This window comes from Garra rufa, chromosome 9, assembly GCF_049309525.1.
Source record: "Garra rufa chromosome 9, GarRuf1.0, whole genome shotgun sequence".
In the NCBI taxonomy this organism is placed as follows: Eukaryota; Metazoa; Chordata; class Actinopteri; order Cypriniformes; family Cyprinidae; genus Garra; species Garra rufa.
The window spans coordinates 47,174,955-47,199,683 of NC_133369.1; the positions used below are offsets into that span (position 1 = coordinate 47,174,955).

Here is a 24,729-nt window from a genome sequence, read left to right on the forward strand (position 1 = left end):
CCGATCGCACATACTGCGGCAATGGCATGGTTTCCAGGACAGCGATTCGTTCTACTCCTACACGAACTAGTGTTCAAGATGCTCGCAGTCTGTGCCCAGAGCACCCTTAACACTTTCAGTCTGATGGTTTCGCAGCGTTTCTTCGCACTGCCGGTGAGCAAAACCAATATCAGCGGGGAGCCAGCAATTCACTTGACCACATTTTGCTCTTTCCAATGCAGGGAACAAAAGCACATTTCTTTAGGGGTGCTAAATATATCTGCAGATATTATGATGATATAATCAAATGAGTGAAAGTGGAAGAAAGTTGTCTTTACAGGACATATGGCGAGTGCATGGCGCTAAGTAACAGCTCTAAAACTGTGGGCAGCCGGAGATCTGACCACCTGTACGTGGGGGGAGGAGAGAGTCCACGGTGAGTCCGATGGATCCTGACAGTCTAATTAACTCTGTGGATGAAGGGCCCTCGGCCATATGTGCTGACTGGGTGAGCTGGGAACACAGCAGAAACTCACCCGTGACTTTAAACACACTAATTGGACCAACATAGCCCCCAGCAATCATTTCACAGCAACATCTAAATACCTGCACCGTCTCGCATGGATTTCTTGACTGTCCTGGTTTTAAAAAGCTATGAGCAGCGCACAGCGCTCAGTAGAAATGCAGCTTGCTTATCTTAAAGTCTGCGTTTATGCGTGCATATGCTTGCACATTTTCTGTTGAAGCTGCCGCAATAATTAAATTCACAGCGCTGGTAATAGAAAGCTAAAAGATATAATTGTCATTTGCACGCTATCCTTTTAATTACTTTTTGGTTCCATTTCATTCCATTTGAACTGACAGCATGATCAAGTTTTAATTGTTAGTTTTAGCAAACAGCTTATCTGCCCGCCTCGAGCCCACACGGCACAAAATTACCCGCTCCAAAGATACAAACGCAAACACGCACACACACACACACAATAAACCCCAGCACGTTTATTCAAACAACACCTCGCACACCTACGAGCAAAAGTATCTGATAAATGACAGGCGCAGCACGGGCAAATAGGAGGGCCATTTATTTCTCTCCAGCAGAACTGCTGGAAGAAGTACGGAGAAACTAAGAGAGGGGATAAGAAAAAAGAATGAGGAAAAAATGTGAGGTCAATTGTCCAAAAAGTCCACACGGGAGTGAACGCAGAAGGTTTGTTACAAATGATTGTCTGTCAGACTGAAAGCACTCCTATCTATATTTAAACTCTCCTCACGGTCCTGAAGCTCCGCCCATTAAAAAGTGATCTCTAATGTAATGCCAGGAATCATGGGGGATTAATCAGCAATGTTTTTCTGTTTCAGTGTGTACTATGAGCAGACTGCAAACTCCTGAGCAGGGATGTTTGCCATTCCACACGGGTAATGAAGAGAACGCTTATAATTTGATTCACGCTTGTAACCTGACTCACATCACTGAAGATATCTGTAATGCATAGTTTCTTCAAAAAATAATTGCAAATATAGTTCCAAAAATAATAATCGGGGTCCAAGCACAAATAGCTCATGCAGATGAGTCAGTGACAATGTCAACATTTTGAATCTCTACTGATATTGCAAATTACAGTTTGATGAAGCTCACAAAAAGAGACAAATGAATTCATAAAGTCAGGAAATATGCAGTTATTTCAATGTGATCTCATGATAATTCGTATGTATTTTACATAAAATGCATAACGTTATGAATATTGAAATTGCAGAATTAATTTCATTATTATTGTTGTTTTTAACTGTCATACCAATGGCTTTATGTTTTCAATTGCATTATTAAATAGTTAAATCATACTTAATATGAAATTATAACATTTCATTCTCTTCTGTGTGATTTCTGCTGCCAGCTCATTTCCGAGAATAGGTCTACATAATGTCAAACAAGACTACACTTTAAATCCTTAAAACAAATAACATTTCTGCAATCGTTTAACCATTCATGTAATATTAACTTTGTTTGCTGTGGTGGGACACAAAAGGCATTTTCTCCCACATGCTGTAACTAATAATAGAACCATAAAATACACCAAACACACATAATAATTACAAAATGAAACTTTTTTTTGTGCGCTGTAATCTAGATCTTAAGAATCCATACGATTGTGAGGAACAGACCCAAATTCAAGCCTTTATCCGGCGATCTTCATCTCCATCCTGAGCAGCGAGTCCAGCAGCAACAGAAACTACAGGTTTTACAGCATAAATTGTTACTAAAATGGTCATTTCCCTGCATACTTTGGTCAGTTATGTTTTATATTCTTTTATATTCGCTGTAAAATGGGTAGGTTTAGGTTTGGGGGTAGGTTAAGAGGGCTAAAAATCTAAATCTCTTACTAATAAAATGATACAAATGCATATTTGCTATAAAATCGGTAGGTTTGGTTTGGGGGTAGGTTCAGGGGGGCTAAAAGTCTTAATCGCTTATTGATAAAATAATAAAAAAAAGGCAATGATACGAATATCTTAATGAAACAAAAGATACGTAAATCTTTTACTTTTTTAGCTAAAAATACATGGCCATTCGTAAGTCTTAAATGTTAAAATACGTCTAAATTGTAAATTTTAAACATTACGTATAAAAACTCAAAGCTGCATAAATTTTTGCTTCATTCATAAGAGGTTTTCAATAGTAGTATCGACTACTTTAACAAATCTATATTCTTTTTAATAAGCTTTTGTCTTAAGGGTCCTAAGATTATATAGGCCTATGACAAATTAGTGCAAATATAGCAATTACTTTGGGGGAAGTTGACAAAAATGCATGCTTTTAAAAAAAAAAAAAAAAATTCCTAGAAAATTTAAGATGCCCCAAAATTGTAGCACTTTTGAAAATTTTCAATTTAAATTGACTTTCTAATTGTTGTTTCCTTTCAATTTCGGAGGCAAATGACCCTATTATAGCATTTTATTATTATTATTATCAGTACTGTATAACAAATAGGTCTGATAGATCCCGTGAAGCCTTTTATTGATTGATTGATTCATTCATTCATTCATTGAGGAAGTTCTGCAGATTTTAAGTATTTTATCCTTGCTAATTTGCATATAGAAGGCATTTGTTTTAAATATTTAGTCTCTCTCTTTCAACAAAAAGGCACAAACAAAATTGCATAACTCATTCTGCACTTCAGTCTCATCAGATATTCTGTCCACTCAACAATTTGAAGCACTATGACCCCTACATTATGAAAATATGAAAATCAGTCACTTGTGTACATATTTACTGTAACTGGTGCACAATATAGGGAATAAGTAGGGATTGAGACAGTGTAAAAAGGTTTACACTGGTGTCAATGAAGCCTAGTGTAATGCTAGTGTCACGTCTCAAGCAGTGCTCCAGAGACATACAGTGGAAAACATACAGTGATAATATAATATATAATGTAATATAATATAAGGGCTTCTATTATTTCAAGTGCCAAGTGCCATTTAAAAGACTGGAACAACACAGATACTTATCACCAAAACTTACCCTATTCTTTTTTATTGCTTTGCAAGCACACCTTCAGAATTGTAAATTATTTTCCATTTCAAGCATTTGACGTTGGATATTCATTGCAAATGCATCATTCATTAGTACTCTCATCTGAGAGCAGACGTGTGAAAATGATGAAGTAAACGACAGCACAGCTGCACAAATTTAAGATGTGTTTTTTTTTTTTTTTTCATATTCAGAAAGAGCATCTGTGTTCATTTTGGTTTTTACAGCATTACTGGGAAAAACAAGCTGGAGATAAAACATGCAATTTGCAAGCAATGTCATTCGAAAGTCACCTATCATAAAAAAACAACTTGCAGTCAAATGAAATAGAATAAATCATTACACACTCAAGGTTAGAATCGCAATGCTTTATGTACCACAAGATATAGGTAGGATTGCAGTGTTTGCCATACTGTGATCTATGTTTAGCTAGGGCTGGACAATAATTCGACATCAATATACTGCCCTACAAAGCAAAAAGGCAGTAACTGCATTTTTGGTCAAAAATGAGTTATTGTCATTTTCATGACATTCAAGGCATCCTTTGTTATGTGACAAAATATCTTATCTCAAATGTGTGTGATTTCGCGGCATCCTCACGGGATGGTTTTAAAATTGGATAACAGGCTGGATGACAGGATAACTTTAAAGTCATTTTTCTCAGTTCTGCACTCGGCGTAGTTACTGCCTTTTTTGCTTTGTAGGGCAGTATAAATCGCGATAGAATTTTTTTCAATAACGGTGATACTATATTTAAACCCATTTTCTATATTCATATATAATATTTTATACATTAGCACTTGTCACTGAATGATGTTCAGTGTTCAGCCGTCAGAAAGAGCAGAACACAATTGCGTGGTGACGTACATCACAGACACGTTTCCAGCGCTCAGCAGTAGTTGGTTACAGAATATGTGAGCGGAGCGCGGAGTGGAGCGGTGTAATTTTGAATGGAGGGAGGAGCGGATTTTCTGAAAAGTCGGAGCGTCGTGGTTTTCACTCGCTCCAAGAGCGCTCCACCACCGCTCCATCACGAGTACAATTCATGCCAACGGTCCGTAATATGTTAAACATATATAGCTAGCTTGATAGAGATGGATCACTCAAATCAGAAATAATGTGAAGGCTATAATGACGGCAATAGACATGAGCGGTAAATTATAGTTCACAAGGAATTAGTTTGTTCCTTCTAGATACTGAATATTTTCAGGTGAAAGCATGATTTAAACAGGTACAACACTTATTCACACGCAATCGCTCTGTCAATAATGCATTAAAACAAATGTAATGGTATCCAATTTTGAATGAGCAGAAATCTGTAAGAAATGCAGCGATCCGTAGGTAAAATAACTGACTGAAAATGTTTTTTTTTTTTTCATTACAAACTTTGCACTGCAAAAAGCAGCAATTATACTCTTTTAATGCTGACAATGTTATTAGCTTGGTATGTGGTAGGAACAAAGTTTGCACACTAGGTGTTTCAAACTCTCCTGTTATTTTATTTTAGTATTTTTGATTTGAATATATGTTATGAACAGGACCGTTATATTTCAAACATTATTTCAGATTTTTTTTTGACGCGGAGCGAAGGCGGAACGGTGTTTTTGATATCAGTGAGCGAGGAGTGGAGCGGGAGCGGGAAATTGTGAACCCGGAGTGGAGCGATTATTAAATGCACAGAGCGCGGAGGGGAAATTGTTGCCGCTCCACTCCGCTCTCATCTACTCTGGTTGGTTAAGCTCTGTCGCGGAAAGTTTTAGCTACAAAATGAGTACCTCTGACCGCAATACAGATGTGGATGAACAAGCTTCCACAAGTAAGAAGGCAGACGAAATAGTTGATAAGAGAGGAAAGACTAATTCAGTGGTGTGGAAGTGGTTCTGCTTTTTAAGTTCGGATAAACTCTGCCATTGGTAAGTGATACGCAATTCATGCAAATGCTCGCCATAATATCAGCACTGGCCGCTTCAAATAGATTTTCAAAAAGGCTTTGACTTCGTTAAATAAACATGAGCACTGCAGGTTTCACAGTCAAAATGTGGTGCGTTTTTTTTTTTTTTTTTTTTTTTTAAATGAATCTGTCTAAAAAAGAAACTTACTGTATTCAGAAAAGCTTGTCGTTTTCATTTATTTTTTACTAATTCCTTATAAAGTAATTCATGACCACTGTGCTACTTTGTGTCCGAATGTTACCAGGAAAATGCGGGAAATAGCACCTCCCTCTGGAAGAGGATTAACTCTTTATTTATTTTATTTTATTATTTTTGTTTCTTTATCCTGGCTGAAGCAGTTTGTTTGTTGTTTCAATTTATATGAGTCTGAGAGTTTTACTTATTTGATAGTTTATTTCACATTTCTTGTAAAGGCTAAATACAAATAAAAAGTGAACATTATTTTTTTGTACTGCTTATTTAATATATATAATTTTAATAGGAGGAGCCTGGAGGTATTATAGACTTTGCAAATTCAGTTTGCAGACATTTGTAGGTACAGACATCCATTGTGTGTGTCCTCTGCAGTTTTTTCCTGAGGGTTTAATATTGTCCATATCGATATCGGAATTATATCGTATTGACTGAAATTAAGAAATATATCGTGATATAAATTTTTGCCATATCGTCCAGCCTATGTTTAGTAATAATACCACATCTCTTATAGTATTTCACTATTGAGCATATAGTGTTTGCTTGTATTGCTTCTTATTATTTTGGTGTAAACACTGTAAATGTATTGGGTGATACCAATTATATTAAATATAATTCTCAATACTGAATTAGATAGATAGATAGATAGATAGATAGATAGATAGATAGATAGATAGATAGATAGATAGATAGATAGATAGATAGATAGATAGATAGATAGATAGATAGATAGATAGATAGATAGATAGATAGATAGATAGATAGATAGATAGATAGATAGATAGATAGATAGATAGATAGATAGATAGATAGATAGATAGATAGATAGATAGATAGATAAAAACAACATTCTCAACTATAATTATTCAATTTTATGAACACAGCTTCAAGCTTTCATGTAATTATTCAAGTAAACAAAATAATTAAGAGTGATGAGGGGTTTTGTTTTTCTTGTCAGTATTGTTGTTTGATTATACAAATGATCGACAGACATGCAAAACCTGATATTTTAATATGCACAGATTTTATATTTTGACACAAACCATTTTTATCCAATCTGTTTATGTTTAACTTGCTGTGTTTGCATTAATATCTCACCAGAGGAGCAAAACAACTGTGTTTGATCTCTTACAGAGCATTAGCCGGTCTTTCAGACAGAGTGTGTGACAAATTGACTCAATACTGTAGTACCGGTAAGTGAAAACAATAAAGGTAATAAAAAAGATTTATATAAAAAAGATTTCCATTTTTAAGTGTCATGTAAACACCTCTTAATATACAAATAGCTAAAGTGGGCTGCTATTGTTATGGTCCGAAACAACGTTTACATAGAGAAAATAAAACAAGCAAGGTACTCTTAAACCCCAATGGCCCTTAATTAGAGACGTGGGGCGCTGTAGAGCTTGGGAGTCATACTGCTGAACACATTTAATCTTTATTTATGATTCTGTTTATATAGAGGTCTTTCAAATGGATGAATATTTTGGCTCTGCAGTTTCCCATCTTTCAATGCAGATACATTTCTGTTTGTCAAACGCTTCTTCCGAAATGACCACAGCGATAAAGTGCCCTAAAGGAGCACTTCTCATTAATGGAATGGTTAAAGTAATTTCACTTAAAGTTAATTGTTGAACTGAACCAATCTAGATTCTTAATTCTTGAAATCTTAATTAGAAGACCACCAGAAAGCTGTAATGGGAAAGTGGAGAGGGAAAAAAAAACTATAATAATTAATAAATTATTTATTTTTATTCATTAAATAAGGATAGTAATATTAAATTTTCAGTAAAATTCAGTTTAAATTAAATGCATTATATATAATATTGCGTAATGTAAACAAATTACTACAAACAGCACAATAATTTTAATATATTAACATCAACATTGACCAAAAAAAACAAAAACAAAAAAACAGGCTCATTGGAAATACATGCCTCTACATATGTTTCTGCAACATCATAATTACGTACCTTTAATATGTGACATTGGCATGTTTTTATTACGTTAGTACAGGCATGTATTGTTGCATTTTCACTACACTGCTTGAGGTACGTATTGCAGCTGTTCGGAATTCAAATATCTAGATATTTGCTCTATCATGTTGGAAATATCCCCTACACCAAAACCAACCCTAAACCTACCCAATAGTTTTAACAAATGCATTTGTTTACTTTCTTATGTGGATCTGAGCTGTTTTATTGAACCATAGTTTCACAGGGTTTGTACCGGTGCTCTTCATCACTTAAGTGCAACGCCGTATCACGTGAGCTACAGAGCAAACCTATTCAATTAGAAAACTCATGCATATGAAGCTGTATATGTGACGACAACATTCAAAAGTATCAGTTTTCAAATCGTGCAGGATTTTAAAATTGTTTTGAAGCCATAATATAATATTCTGCAAGTAACTGTGTGAAAATTAGGCTTTATTAATCAAAACTCTTTACAGTAAATCATGCTTTGTGTGAAAAGGAATAAAAGTTGTCAGAATTGTACTGCCTCTAGTGTTCATTTCAACTGGAAACTGCAGTGATTCATACATTTGTCCTTTTTTTTCAGTTTTGCATAAATGTTGGGAAAAAAACATAGAATTTTTTTGAAAAAATCCTAAGGTGCATCAAAGAGTGTATTTACAGTCAGGGGAAAAAATGTATCTCCAGCTGATTTTGTACATTTGCCCACTAACAAAGAAAATATAATTTCAGTCTATAATTTTTAATGTTAGGTTAATTTTTGCAGAGAGAGACAGAATAACAACAAAAAAATCCAGAAAACAAATGCATTTAAAAAAGTTATAAAATGATTAGCATTTTACTGAGTAAAATAAGTATTTTATTCCCTATCAATCAGCAAGATTTCTGGTTCCCAGGTGTCTTTTATACAGGTAAGGAGCTGAGATTAGGAGCACTCTCTTAAAGGAAGTGTTCCTAATCTCAACTTGTTACCTGTATTAAAGACACCTGGGAGCCAGAAGCAATCAATCAATCAGATTCCAAACTCTCCACCATGGCCAAGACCAAAGAGCTATCCAAGGATGTTAGGGACAAGATTGTAGACCTACACTGGAATGGGCTACAAGACCATCGCCAAGCATCTTGGTGAGAAGGTGACATCAGCTGGTTCGATTATTTGCAAATGGAAGAAACACAAAATAACTGTCAATCTTCCTTGGTCTGGGGCTCCATGCAAGATCTCACCTCGTGGAGTTTCCACGATCATGAGAACGGTGAGGAATCAGCCCAGAACTACACGGGAGGATCTTGTCAATGATCTCAAGGCAGCTGCGACCATAGTCACCAAGAAAACAATTGGTAACACACTACGCCATGAAGGACTAAAATCCTGCAGCACCCGCAAGGTCCCCCTGCTCAAGAAAGCACATGTACAGGCCCGTCTAAAGTTTGCCAATAAGCATCTGAATAATTCAGAGGAGAACTGGGTGAAAGTGTTGTGGTCAGATGAAACCAAAATTTAACTTTTTGGCATCAACTCAACTCGCCGTGTTTGGAGGAGGAGGAATGCTGCCTATGGCCCCAAGAACACCAACCCCACCATCAAACATAGAAGTGGAAACATGATGCTTTGGGGGTGTTTTTCTACTAAGGGGACAGGACAAGAAGAAGCACATTAAGGTCTTTCTTCTTGAGCCACTTCTTTGTTGGAGCTGAAGGTTCGAGTTGCCAAATGTCAGTCATGAAACCTTAATGACTTGGAGCGGATCTGCAAAGAGAAGTGGGACAAAATCCTTCCTGAGATGTGTGCAAACCTACAAGAAACGTCTGTGATTGCCAACAAGGGTTTTGCCACCAAGTACTAAGGGGTCAAATACTTATTTCACTTATTAAAACGCAAATCATTTTATAACTTTTTTGAAATGCGTTTTTCTGGATTTTTTTTTTTTTTCTTATTCTGTCTCTCACTGTTCAAATAAACCTACCATTAAAATTATAGACTGAGCATTTCTTTGTCAGTGGGCAAACGTACAAAATCAGCAGGAGATCAATTATATTTTTTTCCTCATTGCATGACGACTGCTATAAGCATCACATGCCACAGTAAACAACCATTTGTATCACTTCCGCCAGTAAAAGCATTACATGTGATCGCTACGGAACAACACTTTGCATGTTCATCACTTGATTTTCACATGACTGTGCTGATGTGCAGAAGCGTGGATGTGTTTTGATTTTCACTCATTGCGGAGGCAGCTCTATCGTATATTTCTTCTCAGAAATTAGAAAGGCTTTTACCGTGCGAGTACAGCAAAACAGCAGTGCTTGAGATTCATTAGTTAAAAGGCTTTCTAATAAATTCCCCACTTTTAATGTTTCACACAGCTATTAAAGGCACGTTGAGCGGCCGTGTCCCTGTTGCCCATTATGGCTTTCAATAAATGACAATCGCGCAGCACTTAAAAAAAAGAGATAAAAAAAAAAACAGACACGCTTCCAGGCCTGCCGCTCAAAAGACCTTAATAGCACATAAAGATGTATTAGCCGTTTCGCACCGCTGTTTTATAAAAGGGAAGCACTTTGTTTCTGAGTTGCGGAGGCTTTAGTTAATGAATAGAGGCACTTCTCCACTCCCACTAATTCACACCGCTTATATCAATCTCTGTCGTTCGCTCCAGACGCAAAGACTGATCCGTTCAAGCTGCAGACATGAGCGCCACAAAAACAAACCCAAAAGACGATGATGATGAAACTCGTGTGAAATCGTACTTGTTCAGAGCTTGATGTGTGCTTTACCTGTAGTCTCTTAAAGAAATACTAAAAAACTACAGAAAGAAAAAGCAAAAAGAATACCGTCCACATAGCCAAATTTAGGACGAAAGGTGCATCATTGATTACGTCGTGAAGCTTGCCGCTTTAATTAATGGTTTCCTGAAAGGGAGGAAAACACAACGCTGGAAATGAGCCCCACGGGGGCCAGAAAATAAATCGGTGCTGTCCATTCTTATATTTACCCTCTTACCGAGGAGAGACAGATACTCTGCTGGCTTTTCTTTAACCAAAACACACAAACACAATCCCTCTGTGCCGCAGGACGAGTCCAAGCCGATTCCAAGTCGATTCCAGATCACGTCCTCTGCGTTAGCGACACATGAAATGAGCGATGATCACAGATCTTGTGCCGTGATAACAATGGAAACGGGACATTTGGTCTGCTTTCATTTTTCAACTGCTGCTTTGGTTTCTTCAAGTGGGCGACAGCGGGCAAGTCAAGCGTATTTTTGTCTCCATTAGGGCAGTAGTTTGACCCCTCCTGCTTTTAAACGCTCCCTCAGAGCAGTTATTATGTTTGACACCAGTGGCAGCCACTAAAAGCAGCAGCTTCAAGCGACGTCTGCTCTTCCACTGGAGTGTACGTTATTCACACACAAACATACACACCTGCAGGCCGTTTAGTGGACTTGGAAATGAGTAGGAGGGCAAACGTAAATGTCTGAATATGAAAAAGACGCTTCTGTCTGTGAAGATCAAAACGCTGAGAACTTCACTAGATTCCCGTCGATCTACAGTACATTGTGCCTCGAAGAAAAAATCCTTACTGAAAAGACAGTTTTAAAGGAGACTGTTAATCTGTTATTTGTGTTTTTTAATGAAAAATATTTAGGCATATTTTTATCCTTACGATAATGGATTGTTTCGTTGTTTTTCCTAGCATATTTGTGACAAAACAGACAAGGTCATTGTGTCGCTACAGATGAGTCATTCTCCATCTCTCTGTGAAACTGCACCTGTCACAAAAGCAGGTGGTGGAACATTGCGATTCTGTGCATCATTTTTGTGTGCATCAGGCCACAATTAAAACCTGGAATTTGCATTATTTTATTTAAACCCAGAAATAAACATTTTTTGAATGTGGATCATTTACTGACCCTCATGACATTCCAAACCTGTCTGTCTTTCTTTCTTCGGTGGCATACTAATTTTCTCATCCTACTTTATATTAGGTGGCTGTAACTACTATGTACTTACATTTAAATTAATCATTTGATACAATGGACTTCTTATTAGGGTGATTAGATGTCCCGTTTTTTCCCAGGATACCGATAATATTGATAACGATAACTATAAATACAACGAAAACTATATTTGCGTCCACATCAGTCTGTTTTTGTTGCATTTACACAACTTCAAGGTGTAGATGTCCTCAGCATGCACATTTCTAGCACATCTAAACAGTAAATCTAGTGTAAACTATCTGATCTCTAATGTAGTCAATGTAATAGAATAAAAACAATACAGATTATTTTCTACTGCACCTTCAAAGGAGGCAAGACCATGTTGTCTACTACTGGTAAATTCCTGAGGTATTATTATGTTTGCTGTGCAATGTCTACTTGCTTCTCCACATTGTCGCCTGCTATTTCAAATGCACAAACCCTTTAAATTTGAATGAAGTCTGATTAGCTGTCAGTGTTTTATCATCCATCAGCTGTAAAAAATCGTTCTGACAGTGATCCCAACAATATTGTTCCCCTGTTTCTTTATCGTTATAGTTGTGGTGTGATCTCTGCTATTCTCTTGAATTTAAAATGATTTTTAGAATGTTATCTTTATAGTTATAGTTATCGTTCTTGGTGTGAACAGGCCTACCCATACCACCAAACTTGTCCCTAACCTTACCTGTCTCCCATCTTAATAGTGTTTTGCAATACAATATAAACGCAATAAGGGTCACAATCTCTAGCTGGAGTGCCCGAACTCCCCTAGAGGGCACTCCATCCCATACCTTTGCCACTCGTTCTGGAGTCCATTTCCCATAACCCCTGCCTAGGAACTAATAAAAAACTGTTTTCTATCAGGAGGACTATTTAAGTTGGACATTCTCACCCACACATGGCTGAGTATTGTTTGTATGTTTGCATCTTTATTCCTAGCCATCCGTTGTTCCCGTGTTTTCCTATGTTTCCAGTGTCTCCTAGTTTTGCCTTGCCTTTGTGTTTTTCACCTTGGACTGTTCATGATCATTGGCTGCCTACCCTGATCATTGCCTGTTATTGGATTACTCTTTTGTCTTTGCCCTGGATATTGTTTGCTGGTGGTATTGCATAGTAGTTAAGGCCATCTAATATAAAGTGGGACCAGATTCCTTATTATGTGTGCCTCAGAATGAACATATACAGGTTTGGAATGGTATTAAGGTGAGCAAATTATGAAAATTCAGTTTTTACTACCCAAACACTGGGTTGAGTTATTTGGCCATTTTTTTTTTATTTTTTTTTTTGCATTGGATAGTTACAGTGAGGGAAAAAAAAAAAATTGATCCCCTGCTGATATTGTACGTTTGCCCACTGAAAAAGTGAGAGACAGAATAACAAAAAAATCCATAAAAACACATTTCAAAAAAGTTATCAATAAGGGAGTGCTCCTAATCTCAGTTTATTACCAGTATAAAAGACACCTGTCCACAGAAGCAATCAATCAATCAGATTCCAAACTCGCCACAATGGCCAAGACCGAAGAGCTGTCCAGTGATGTCAAGGACAAGATTGTAGAGCTACACAAGGCTACTGTCACGTATCTGGTCTATCCTGTCATCATGAACTCTTGCACCACACTTCATGGACTTCATTCCCCACAAGCCACTGCTCTAATCACTGCATTCACCTGCTCTCACTTTACTGATTACTGCTCACAGCTGCACCTCATCACACTGTCTGCATTTAAGCCACTCACACACACAGCCACCTTGCAAAGTCTTATTGTTCCCTATGGTCGTAATTCTAAGCGTTTTTCTCTGTGTTGGATTATCTGTGTATGACTCTGGACTGTGTACCCCGTTGATGATTCCTGCTTCCTGCCATTGCGACCATTCCCTGTCTATCGAACTGTTTCCCGGATTACCTACGTTGTTCCTGTTTTCTGGTGATTATTCTGGCCTGTTGACGATTCTAATAAATGCTGCAAATGGATCCGCACGTCTCAGTCTGACTCCTTGTGACAGCTACAATGGGCTGAAACAAGTAGTTGCAAAATTCTTTAGAGATATGGATACTACATGTATCTTTTGCAACATAGAGGAAGAATCTGTTAAACATTTATTTTATGATTGTATATATACCAAGATGTTTTGGATTGATATTGAATATCTAATATTGAAAATGCTTAAATTAAAGATTTGATTCTCTGATAGAGATATATTTTTGATTTATAAGAATATGAGTCTGGAGCAAAATTTGGTGATTAATTTGTTAATTATTAGGGATGTAACGGTATCAAAACTTCACGGTACGGTAATACCTCGGTATGAATGGCACGGTACGGTATTTATTGAATCATTTACAGGAAAAACAAAACTAATGAAGAGACACGAAAAAAGTGCCAGAAGTGTTTATTAAACAGTTAACATGAACACTGAACATATCAATGGCATACACATTTGCCATCTATCTGTAAACTTTGAAACAGAAACTTTAGAAAACTATTTTAGTAACAAAAAATTATTAAAGCATGTAAAAAACAGTCAAATCAGTTTAGCTGAATGAGTTGTCTGAATCTAGTTGTCTGCTTGAAATAAGATTTTTTTTTTCTTACCCCATTGACAGATTATTTAGCTTGTTTTAAACAAAAACTCACTTAATTTTGACAATAATTTTTACTTGTCTAGAAAATCCTTCTTGATTTAATAATATTTAGATATTTTGGCTGGAAACAAGACAAAATTCTTAGTAAGAAAAGCATTTTTTTGCAGTGCAGTAGGCTCTCATGCCTTTCTTTCGCATTAAATCTTTATTAAAAACAATCCTTTAAAAAACTTTTCTACCTGGACAAGTGCATCTATTATGTTGCCTAGTTTATTTAAAACTGCACCTTTCCTTATTTTAAACCTAGCCAAAAAGCCACGTGTTGACTGTGAAATTTATATGCATTTATGGTACATTTCCGTGTCAATCCATGTTAATTTTTACAGCGAACAATGCACTGTAACATTAATTCAGCGCAGACAGCGCAGCCAAAAATAGACTCGGTCTCGGTGCCGAAACGATCAGCTGCAGCCTGCTGCAAAGGCACCGCTTCTAGGACGTACTGCCGGACAGCAACCGCGTGCAGTCTGAACGCTCTAATCCGTTAACATGGGTGCTGAAAATAATACGTAACGCATATGCACTTCAGACGGAGCAGGTTCGACCATTTCCATCTCTTTTCCTTGCTGCTACAGTCTATAGCGACAACAGACCGCAATGGACGATGGCCACGCCTGGGCTGATGGGAAATGTAGTTCCCGCTACCTCCCGTTCGCTCCATTCGCCTGAGAAAACTTTTCTCAGAAGACCTATTGTTTTATCGAGTCATGCGACCACGATAGTATCGAAAAAATGTGTTATTGCGGTACGACGATATTTACAATACCGTTACATCCCTATTAATTATGTATGGAAAATATCATATACATAAACAAAAATGGTCTAATAACAAACCTGACATCTTATTATTCAAAATCGAAATAAAGCGTCACATTGACGATTTAAAAGATCTTAAAAATAGAAAAGCAAGAAGGCTGTATAGAATTTTTGAATCCTTTTCTTATGAAAATGTATTGTGAAATATCCCCTGTGTTGCTATTTTTTGTTTGTTTTTTGTGTTTTTGTTTTGTTTGTTTATTCCTTTGATGCTATTTGGAATGTATTTGATAATATTTGAAAACATTGTGATCCTCTTTTGATGTATGTTGTGTTAATGTTCTTGTTATACAGTTAATAAAAAAAAAAAAGGCTACAATGGGCTACAAGACCATCGCCAAGCAGCTTGGTGAGAAGGTGACAACAGTTTGTGTGATTATTCGCAAATGGAAGAAACACAAAATAACTGTTAATGTCCCTCGGTCTGTGGCTCCATGCAAGATCTAATCTTGTGAAGTTTTAATGATCATGAGAACGGTGAGGAATCAGCCCAGAACTACACGGGAGGATCCTGTTGATAATCTTAAGGCAGCTGGGACCATAGTCACCAAGAAAACAATTGGTAACACACTACGCCGTGAAGGTCTAAAATCCTGCAGTGTCCGCAAGGTCCCCGTGCTCAAGGAAGCACATGTACAGGGCCCATCTGAAGTTCGCCAATGAACATCTGAATGATTCAGAGGAGAACTGGGTGAAAGTGTTGTGGTCAGATGAGATTAAAATTGAGCTCTTTGGCATCAACTCAACTCAGCGTTTTTGGAGGAGGAGGAACGCTACCTATGACCCCAAGAACACCATCCCCACAGTCAAACATGGAGGTGGAAACATGATGCTTTGGGGGTGTTTTCTGCTAAGGGGACAGGACGACTGCACCGCATCAAAGGGATGATGGACCGGGCCATGTAACCTCAAATCTTGACTGAGAACCTCTTTCCCTCAGCCAGGGCATTGAAAATGGGTCGTGGATAGGTATTCCAGCATGACAATGACCCAAAACACACGGCCAAGGCAACAAAGAAGTGACTCAAGAAGAAGCACATTAAGGTCCTGGAGTGGCCTAGCCATTTCTGGTGGTGAAATAAAGGCTTGTATAAGTTATACTTTATCTATAAAGTTGTTACTGTTCTGTAACTCATTTTATTTTATGCAATGAAACAATTAGGGAGACTGTCAAACTGTTGTTTTGCATGAAAAAAATACCCAATTGCTTGAAGAAAATGAAATTGTTTTATTCATAAAGACGCTGATTCTAATTACTTTGGATGTGAAATGTGTTCTCAGAACTGTTTATGAGCAGGTTATGAGTCAGTAAAAATATATTTAAACTGTCAGTAGAAAGTGGCACTGGTGGAACAAAGGGGATTACACTTAAAATTAAAATGTTTAATTTAAAATAAAATGCTTGTTAAATAAGTTCACATGTAGGTAACTGTATACATAAACAAATAACTAGTAATCTTGTGAAATGTATCTAGAATAACTCAAAATGAAGGGTTAAATTTGTTTAGAGTGTTCTGTCCTATATTAAAAAAGTGTTAAACCAACCTCAACTATTAACCCAATTAAGATACTACCACCCATTTTTTTTTTTTTTTTAAACAGTGTTTTGCATAATAATTGCATAATAATAATAACATCTTGATCAATGACTTAGCTTTAGGCCAGTTTTAATTACATCAGTATGTGGAGGATAGCCAGTAATAATGGGTTATTTACATACGTTATTACCATCTTAAAATACATACAGTAGTAAAAACAGCCCATCTAATTGTGAGTAAGAATGAATGTGAAAAAAATAATTCAGACTGTATTTGATTCAACAACCCTTGACTAACATTGTAAGTGGACTGATGAATTAAAATCTATTAACAGCTGAGCCTCACATAACAATAAAGAAGACACAAAACAACCCAGAAGGCATGACCAATCAATCTGTTTAAACTCAAGACTTCACCAATCATTGAGTCACCCTTGCCGATCCTGTGAATTTGAACATACCTTGGAGCTCAGGCATGACCACATGGCTGTCATTATGATTGACACACTGATGACTGTAATTAAAGGAGACCCACAGTAAGTCTGTGTGCTTTTGAGTAAGCCACGGCCAACACGTCCTCTAGTTCGGCAAGGAGGTTGTTGTGCACTTTCCTGTCAAAATCAAGCCTACCTTATTTGCTAAAGTGGGTCTTTGTAATCCTCTCTCCTGCTTTGGACTCCTGTTAGCGAGGAGAGGTTTTTACAAGCCTCAGCTTTGGATGGACATTGTGTCTTTAGTGAGGATTTCAAAAGTACTGTTACTTTAGAATAAAGTCACTGAAAAACATCTTGTACCCAAGAGCTGCAGGCATGGTTGAGTCAAATGTGGTCTGATTGTGGATGGTTAAGACAGATGTAAGAAAAATACCTGTATGCTCCAAATAAGAATTCCACTAATGTCCAGAAAGAGCAGAAAGGCATGCTTACCGCTTGTTTTTTTAATCGAGTTGTCTAGTGAGTCATGAACAAATGTCATTGTTCAGCTTTTCAATGCTCATAACTGGAGACTATTGTAGGTATGCTAAGGAAGGAAGAAAAGTGTTCACACTGCTCCTTTCCGTAAAATGAAAAATGACAGTGATTCATTCTATCGACACACAAAAAGTACTGTAAAATTATCCTCAAAGTGCCCATTTAACATCCATGCTATTTTGCAGGCCCTCTGAAGTCATATAATAGTGCTGTGTGAAGAACAGACAGAAATATTCATTAAATTAAAGGATAAATGGGATGAATCAGATACATTATCCTGAGATAGGGATGGTAGTGTACCCTTATATAATTTCTGGTGTGTGTCAGGCAGCCTTATGAATGGTGCACAAAATGCAATGAGGATGTAAGTGTTATTGCATTAGATGCGATGCTGCTGGTTGTTCATTCAAAATGTAAGTTATTTTTTTTAAAAACATGTCTCAAAACTTAATGGCGGGTTTCTTCCGATCTCATGTTTTTAACAAAAAAGTACTCTTTGTGATTGGTTTTCGGTCTTTTGTATTAAACGATGCATACATACATGATGCTGTTTTGTTTCTAACCGTTTAAGCAACTTAGCTAATTATATTTGGTTTATAAACATTATGCACTTTTTTCAAAGATAGTCGTGTTAATTCATTGCTTTAAATAAATGTGCATAAGTAATGTTTAGTTCGATGCACCGTTTTGTGGTCTCAAGAGAGAAGCCAAAAGTTTTTTTTTTGATAATATTTAAGTACAAAATTAGAATTTTGTTTTTCAGCCATTTTGACAGCCCTACAAGACAGAGCAGGTTACTTCTGGTATGAAGCAAGGTCTTAGCTCTAAAATGTTGTCATTCAAACAACAAATACAGTTTTGTGGCTCATTAATGTGTTGTGACAGATCACTGTATTGCCTTATTTGACAATCGACACATGAACTGATCATCTTTTATTCTTTACTTAAAGCCCCAAAAAACATAAATGAACATCAGAACATATTTTATTTCAACCGCGGAAATACGTCAATATACTCAATTTTTCAAGTTTAAGCCCAATAAGGTTAATCTACTCTACTGTCTGGTTTGTTTGTCAGACAAAATGGCGGATTTGGCATTATGATTGGTCAGAACGCCTGTCAATCAAGCTGTTTGTGAAGGGTCTCTTCTGCTTGATGACTTTTTTTATACTGAATAACGCATTGCATACAGATTATGTCTATTATTATATACAAAAGTAGCATTAACACAGACGTAAAGGAATAACTTTGACTTCCACAGAATCTGTTTTCCATACTATGGTAGTCAATGGCTACTGTCAACTGTTTGGTCCCCAGCATTCTTTAAAGGTCCCATATTGTCAAAACTGAAATTTCCTGGCTCCCTGATCGCTGCTTCATTCCACTTTGCACATATTTTTTCGTCGTGAAGAGTTGCACGATAACGTGCATCATCACCACAACACTGCCTTTATGGCATTTGGTTCTGGCTTTTGTTCACACAGCGCTCGTTCCCGTAATTTTCCGGAATCAGCGCACAGTGTGAAAGGGGCTTTACTAAAGCAACAGTTACGTAGCTTACTGCATTCAGTGTTTGAAAAAAAAACAAACATTAATTACCATTCTGAAACATATCACCAAGTCACAGCAGGCTACAGCATACAAGAGCAGCATACATGACCCTAGTTACCTGTGGTTGGCCTGGCCATGCGTCACTCAGAAAACAACAGGCCAATCAGAAGAGAGGCTCATGAATATTAATTAGACGGGCCAAAATCGACCCGTTCTTGACAGAGCTCCTAAAAAAGGAGCTGTAAAAATATATTGAGATGGATTTTGGAACTTATTCCGCGAATATATATTCTTAAGGACATCAACAACTAAAATAAACCTCCAGAAATGTGTACAATATGTGACCTTTAAAGCATCTTCTTTTGTGCTTAATAGAAGAAAGAAACTCATACAGGTTTGAACAATTTGAGTATGAGTAAATTATTACAATTATTACAACAAAAATATACAGATAATTTACTCACTTCCCTTGTCATCCAAGACGTTCATGTCTTTCTTTCTTCAGTGGTAAAGAAATTGTGTTTTTTGAGAAAAACATTTCAGCATTTCTCTCTATATGATGGACTTCTATGATGCCCCGAGTTTGAACTTCCAAAGTGCAGTTTAAATGCGGCTTCAAACGATCCCAAATGTGGCTGTATATAAATTGTACTTTATAACCAATCATTTCGCTAGATAAGACACTTCTTCCTCAGCTGGAACAAACCCTTTAATGGCAGTTTATCTGTATCTAACTGTAACAATCATCACTCTATCTTTCTTTGACTGTATCTATCATCCCTCTGTCTGTGTCTGACTGTATCATTGTTTTGTAAAATATCTAATGTATTGTCCTCTTTGTTCTTTTCAGTATTTTTAGCCACTCTTTGCATTCTGGAGCTAAACTGTTTTTTCTTTTTTGATCAGTTTTGTTGGACTCACTTGAGGCCTTGTTGTTTGGTCATGTTCAACTGTTCATGAAGTTGGGAAAATTCATCACTGTCTTTGTGATATTTAAAACCATTTAATTATGACCATGTTGGTTAACTTGATGTTGGTTAAACTTTGGCTAAATGTTGGTTAAACTTATTAAGTTATGCAGGGTAATATATGTTTCAAGTAAATATTTTCATGCCCAATTTATTTTGGTATTCGAAATAATACTCAATGCACTGCTCTTTGACATTGCTTTCATGCAAATTTGAGAGTTATATATTAAATAAAAACAGACCCGTTTTTCAAGATTAAGATGCAGTTATGCAATTAAATATTGTTAAAAGCTTATGCAGTTAATGAATTGTTAAATTGCCAGTCATTAATATTCAGCAATCTGGAAAATATATACTGCATATATAGAATACACAAATTAAAGTAGTAAAAAAAAAAAAAAAAAAAGCAATGTAAAAAAATACAGTTATTTGTTGTCAGAATAATGCTGTAAATTATGCTGCTAAACAATGCTGCTGTAAAAATTGCAGTAAATTGCCAGTATGATACTGTAAAATTTACAGGAACTTTTCTACAGTGCAGCTGGCTTAAGTTAAATTAAGACAGCTCTCCACTTTACAGAACAAAACACTGCTGCAAAACCATCATATGCTGCATCCGACGTCATGTGGAGGAGATTGTAGGCATAATGCCATCAGTCAATATAAACAGGAGAAATGAGTGTGATTAGTTGCGAAAAGCTCATGGAGTGTGAACACAAGCATTGATAAATGTCAACAGCTGTAAATAAGCCACCACTGACCTCGTCCAGCTCCGAGATGTACACGGGTTTCTCTTCAAAGCCAATGGGCATGGGTTCGTTGGGCGGGATCTCAACCTCCTCATACATCTTATTATTCTCTCTTCTGATCCCCTCAGGCAGCAGCATCTGCCGGCACAGCAGAGAGGACATAATTACACAAAAACACATACAATTAAACCTTCATCATGCATTAGCTCATGGCTACCGTCTCAAACCAAACAGCGAAGACCAGTGTTGAGGGCTGCGGCCAGCGACAGCAGAAATGAACTCAAAGTCTTTCACTATTTGATTTAACTGTAAAAATAGCAGCCATAGCGCAAGCAGCGCATCTTTGCGTATTTGCTTTGGGTAGTAGAATGCAGCGGGTTAAGCTGTGGTTGCTGTACATTCTGTAATGAAAATCATTTATATAAATAGGAGAATAAATATCTAATTTTAGCACGCTGCATTTCCTCCAGCTCATATAATTACAACTCATTTTCACCAAACTGAGAGCATATGCTGAACTAATGAATGTGTCATATTCAGCTGTTGATCACAGTAGACAACACCACACGTCATCATATCTCGCAAAGATACTCATCTTAGTCACATATTGTTGTTCTAAACCAGTCATTCCCAAAGGCGGGGTCCCGACCCACAAGTGGGTTGCGGGAAATATTGTATGGGTCGCCAAGTCAAGCACTATTTTTCAGTGCGCTATATACTCTTGATTAAAATTTATATGTGTAGTTCACCTATTAGCCACACGAGGGAGCTCGTTGTTTTCTTCTTCTTCTTCTGCTTTCTTTTTTTTGTTGTTGTTGTTCTTTAGCTGCGCTCTGCATCGCCTGTTTCATACTCCGTCTGCAGTGCGTATGCGTTGCGTATTTTTTTTCCGCACCCATGTTAACGGATTGGAGCGTTCACACTGCACGCGGTTGCTGTCCAGCAGTGCGTCCCAAAAGCAGTGCGTTTGCAGCAGAGCAGCGATCATTTTGGCAGAGTCTATTTTTTGCTGTGCTTCAAGCACTGCATGTGGTGAATTTTTGGCTAGGTTTAAAATAAGGAAAAGTGCAGTTTTAAAGAAAAAGGCAACATAATACGTGCACTTGTCCAGGCAGAAAAGTTCTTTAAAGCATTGTTTTTAATAAAGATTTAATGCAAAAGAAAAGCATGAGAGCCGACTGTTTCTGTCTGTGGTAAGTTTTAATTAAAATATTTTTTGATAGCCCAATTTCAATTAGAAAAGGAAGCTATAGCCTCCCTATGTTGTGTTTAAATTAGGGCCGGGACTCGATTAAAAATTTTAATCTAATTAATTAGAGGCTTTGTAATTAATTAATCGAAATTAATCGCATTTTAATCGCATGTAAATATTTGACCTGAGAACAGTGAGAATTAAGATTTTTACATGGATTTTTAGTATACCATTGAATAATGACTGAATACATAAGCTTAAGCAACAAAATATTTTTTATTTTTGTTCAACCAAGTCCAACAGACCAGTACAATATTGCCATTAAAAGTGTAGCAAGAGGCACATTCTTTAACGAGTCTTTCATTCCGAGAACTCTGCTCTTGTGTTTGCTTAATTATGCATTTAAACTTTAATGACCAAACCTATCATTATAAATGTTGCTGCACATGGAATATAACGCGGATAACATTTAAAAAATAGTTTTTTATCAGGTTACACACTGATTATTTATCACTCAAACCCCTTTCTCTACCTGTCCGTTGGTCGCGTATATCCTCCATGTTTGTAGTTTTTTAACACTTTTTATGCGTGTTTGTAGTTCTAATCGAATCCTCGTTCACGGCGCAGTGTGTTGCGGGCAATATAATCAGTTAAGAGTGTGCATTGATCGTTAAGTAGTAGACCATCCGGGAATCTTTGGAATACTTTTTAAACATACTACGATTTGGGACATACAATACTATTTAGGACGGACGTCTTTGGCTTGTCTGAACGCTAGTTTGTGCTCCAGTATAATCGGTCCGCCGAATCTCATCTAGTGAGAAACGTTCCGCGGTGCAAAACGTATTGCGATTAAAATGCGTTAAAAAATTTTAACGCGTTATTTTTGTGTAATTAATTAATCTAAATTAACGCGTTAAAGTCCCGGCCCTAGTTTAAATGTGTTGCAACTTGCTTGAGCAACTTAATATACAAATCTAGAAGTCAAGTGCATTGAATAATATGTTGTTTTTTATTGAGTTTAAACGTGAAAATGTCTGTTACTGTATTAGTGTACTGAGATAAAAGAGGATCACAATGCTGAAAAAGCACTTGTGGATTTGAAATCAAAATAACGGATAAATATTGTGTTTGTGGTAAACAGCATTTTCTGCAAATCTGCATTTTATTTAAATTAAAAAAAATGAGCTTTGTCAAATATCTGTATCTCTTTTAAATAGTTAAGTGGAAGCATGACCTTAAAAATGTTCATACATATTTTGTTAATGCATAAATTCTCTTCGTGATATATGAACTATATGGGCTTAATGTTTATTGGGTCACAAGGATTTATCGACTTTATAATGTGGGTCCCCAGAAAAAAAGTTTGGGAAACACTGTTCTAAACAAATTGCCAGAGGCAAACGTTTTTGTCATTTTGAGTGTTCTAATTATTATTATTATTATTGGTTACACTTTATTTTAAGGTGTCTTTGTTACACTGTAATTATAAATTGAAGTACTTAGTAATATTAATTAACTACATGTAATTACTACTGTGCCTTACAAAAGTATTCATACCCCTTCATTTTTTTTTTCACATTTTGTTTTGTTGCAGCATTTTTTTAAACTGCTTTAAATTACTTTTTTTTCCACATCAATCTACATCTCATACACCATAATGACAAAGCACAAAACAGGTTTGTAACAACTTTGCAAATTTATTAGAAATAAAAAACTGAAAAAATCCTGTTGCATAAGTATTCATACCCTTTTCTGGGACACTCGAAATTTAGCTCAGGAGCATTCATATTGCTTCTAGATGTTACTACACTTCGAGTGGAGTTAAACTGTGGCAAATTCATTCGAATGAGTATGATTTAGAAAGGCACACACCTCTCAGAAAAGGTCTAACAGCTGAAAATGCATATCAGAGCAAAAACCAAGTCCTGAGATCAAGATAACTGCCTGTAGAGCATAATGGAAGACGGTTGGAACAACTAGGACTCTAGAAAAAGTCTGCCAGCTCCCATCCAAGCTGACAGAGATTGAGAGGTGAAAAGGTGAGGCAAAGAATGGCAGATAATTGCCAAATGCAGATGTGCAAAGCTTGTCACATCATACCCAAAAAAACTTGAGGCTGTAAAGGTGCTTCAGCTATGTACTGAGTTAAGGGTATGAATACTTATGCAATGTACTTATTTCAGTGTTTTATTTTTAATAAATCTGTAACAAATGCAAATCTGTTTTTTGCTTTGTCATTATTATGGTGTATGGAGTGTAAATTGATGTGGGTAAAAACTAATTTAAAGCAGTTTAACATAATGCTGCAACCAAACAAAATGTGAAAAAATGAAGGGGTATGAATATTTTTTGCAAGGCACTGTATATAGTTAGGGTTAGGATTAGGGTTTGTCTTAGGGTTACTTCCATGCAATTATGCATTATTAATAGTTTTTATAATATTTAATATATAATATATATATTATACAAATGTATTACACAATTTAAATATACAATTATACAATTTAAAATAACTGATTTCTGTTTTAATGTCTTTTAATGCAATTTATTCCTGTGATGCAAAGCTGAATTTTCAGCATCATTAATCCAGTCTTCAATAGCATATGTGACCCTGGACCACAAAACCAGTCTTAAGTAGTACAGGTATATTTGTAGCAATAGCCCAAAATACATTGTATAGGTCAAAATTAGTGATTTTTT

General features: G+C 36.4%; 1 protein-coding gene across 1 annotated transcript in view; it reads right to left on the minus strand.

Annotated features, from left to right (window-relative positions):
* ascc3 (activating signal cointegrator 1 complex subunit 3) overlaps positions 1 to 24,729 on the minus strand; it is a 299,957-nt gene that overhangs the window by 210,887 nt on the left and 64,341 nt on the right. Inside the window, exon 7 of the mRNA XM_073847875.1 lies at positions 20,847 to 20,972. Within this exon, the coding sequence (XP_073703976.1) occupies positions 20,847 to 20,972 (126 nt within the window). The remainder of the gene's footprint in view (positions 1 to 20,846; positions 20,973 to 24,729) is intronic.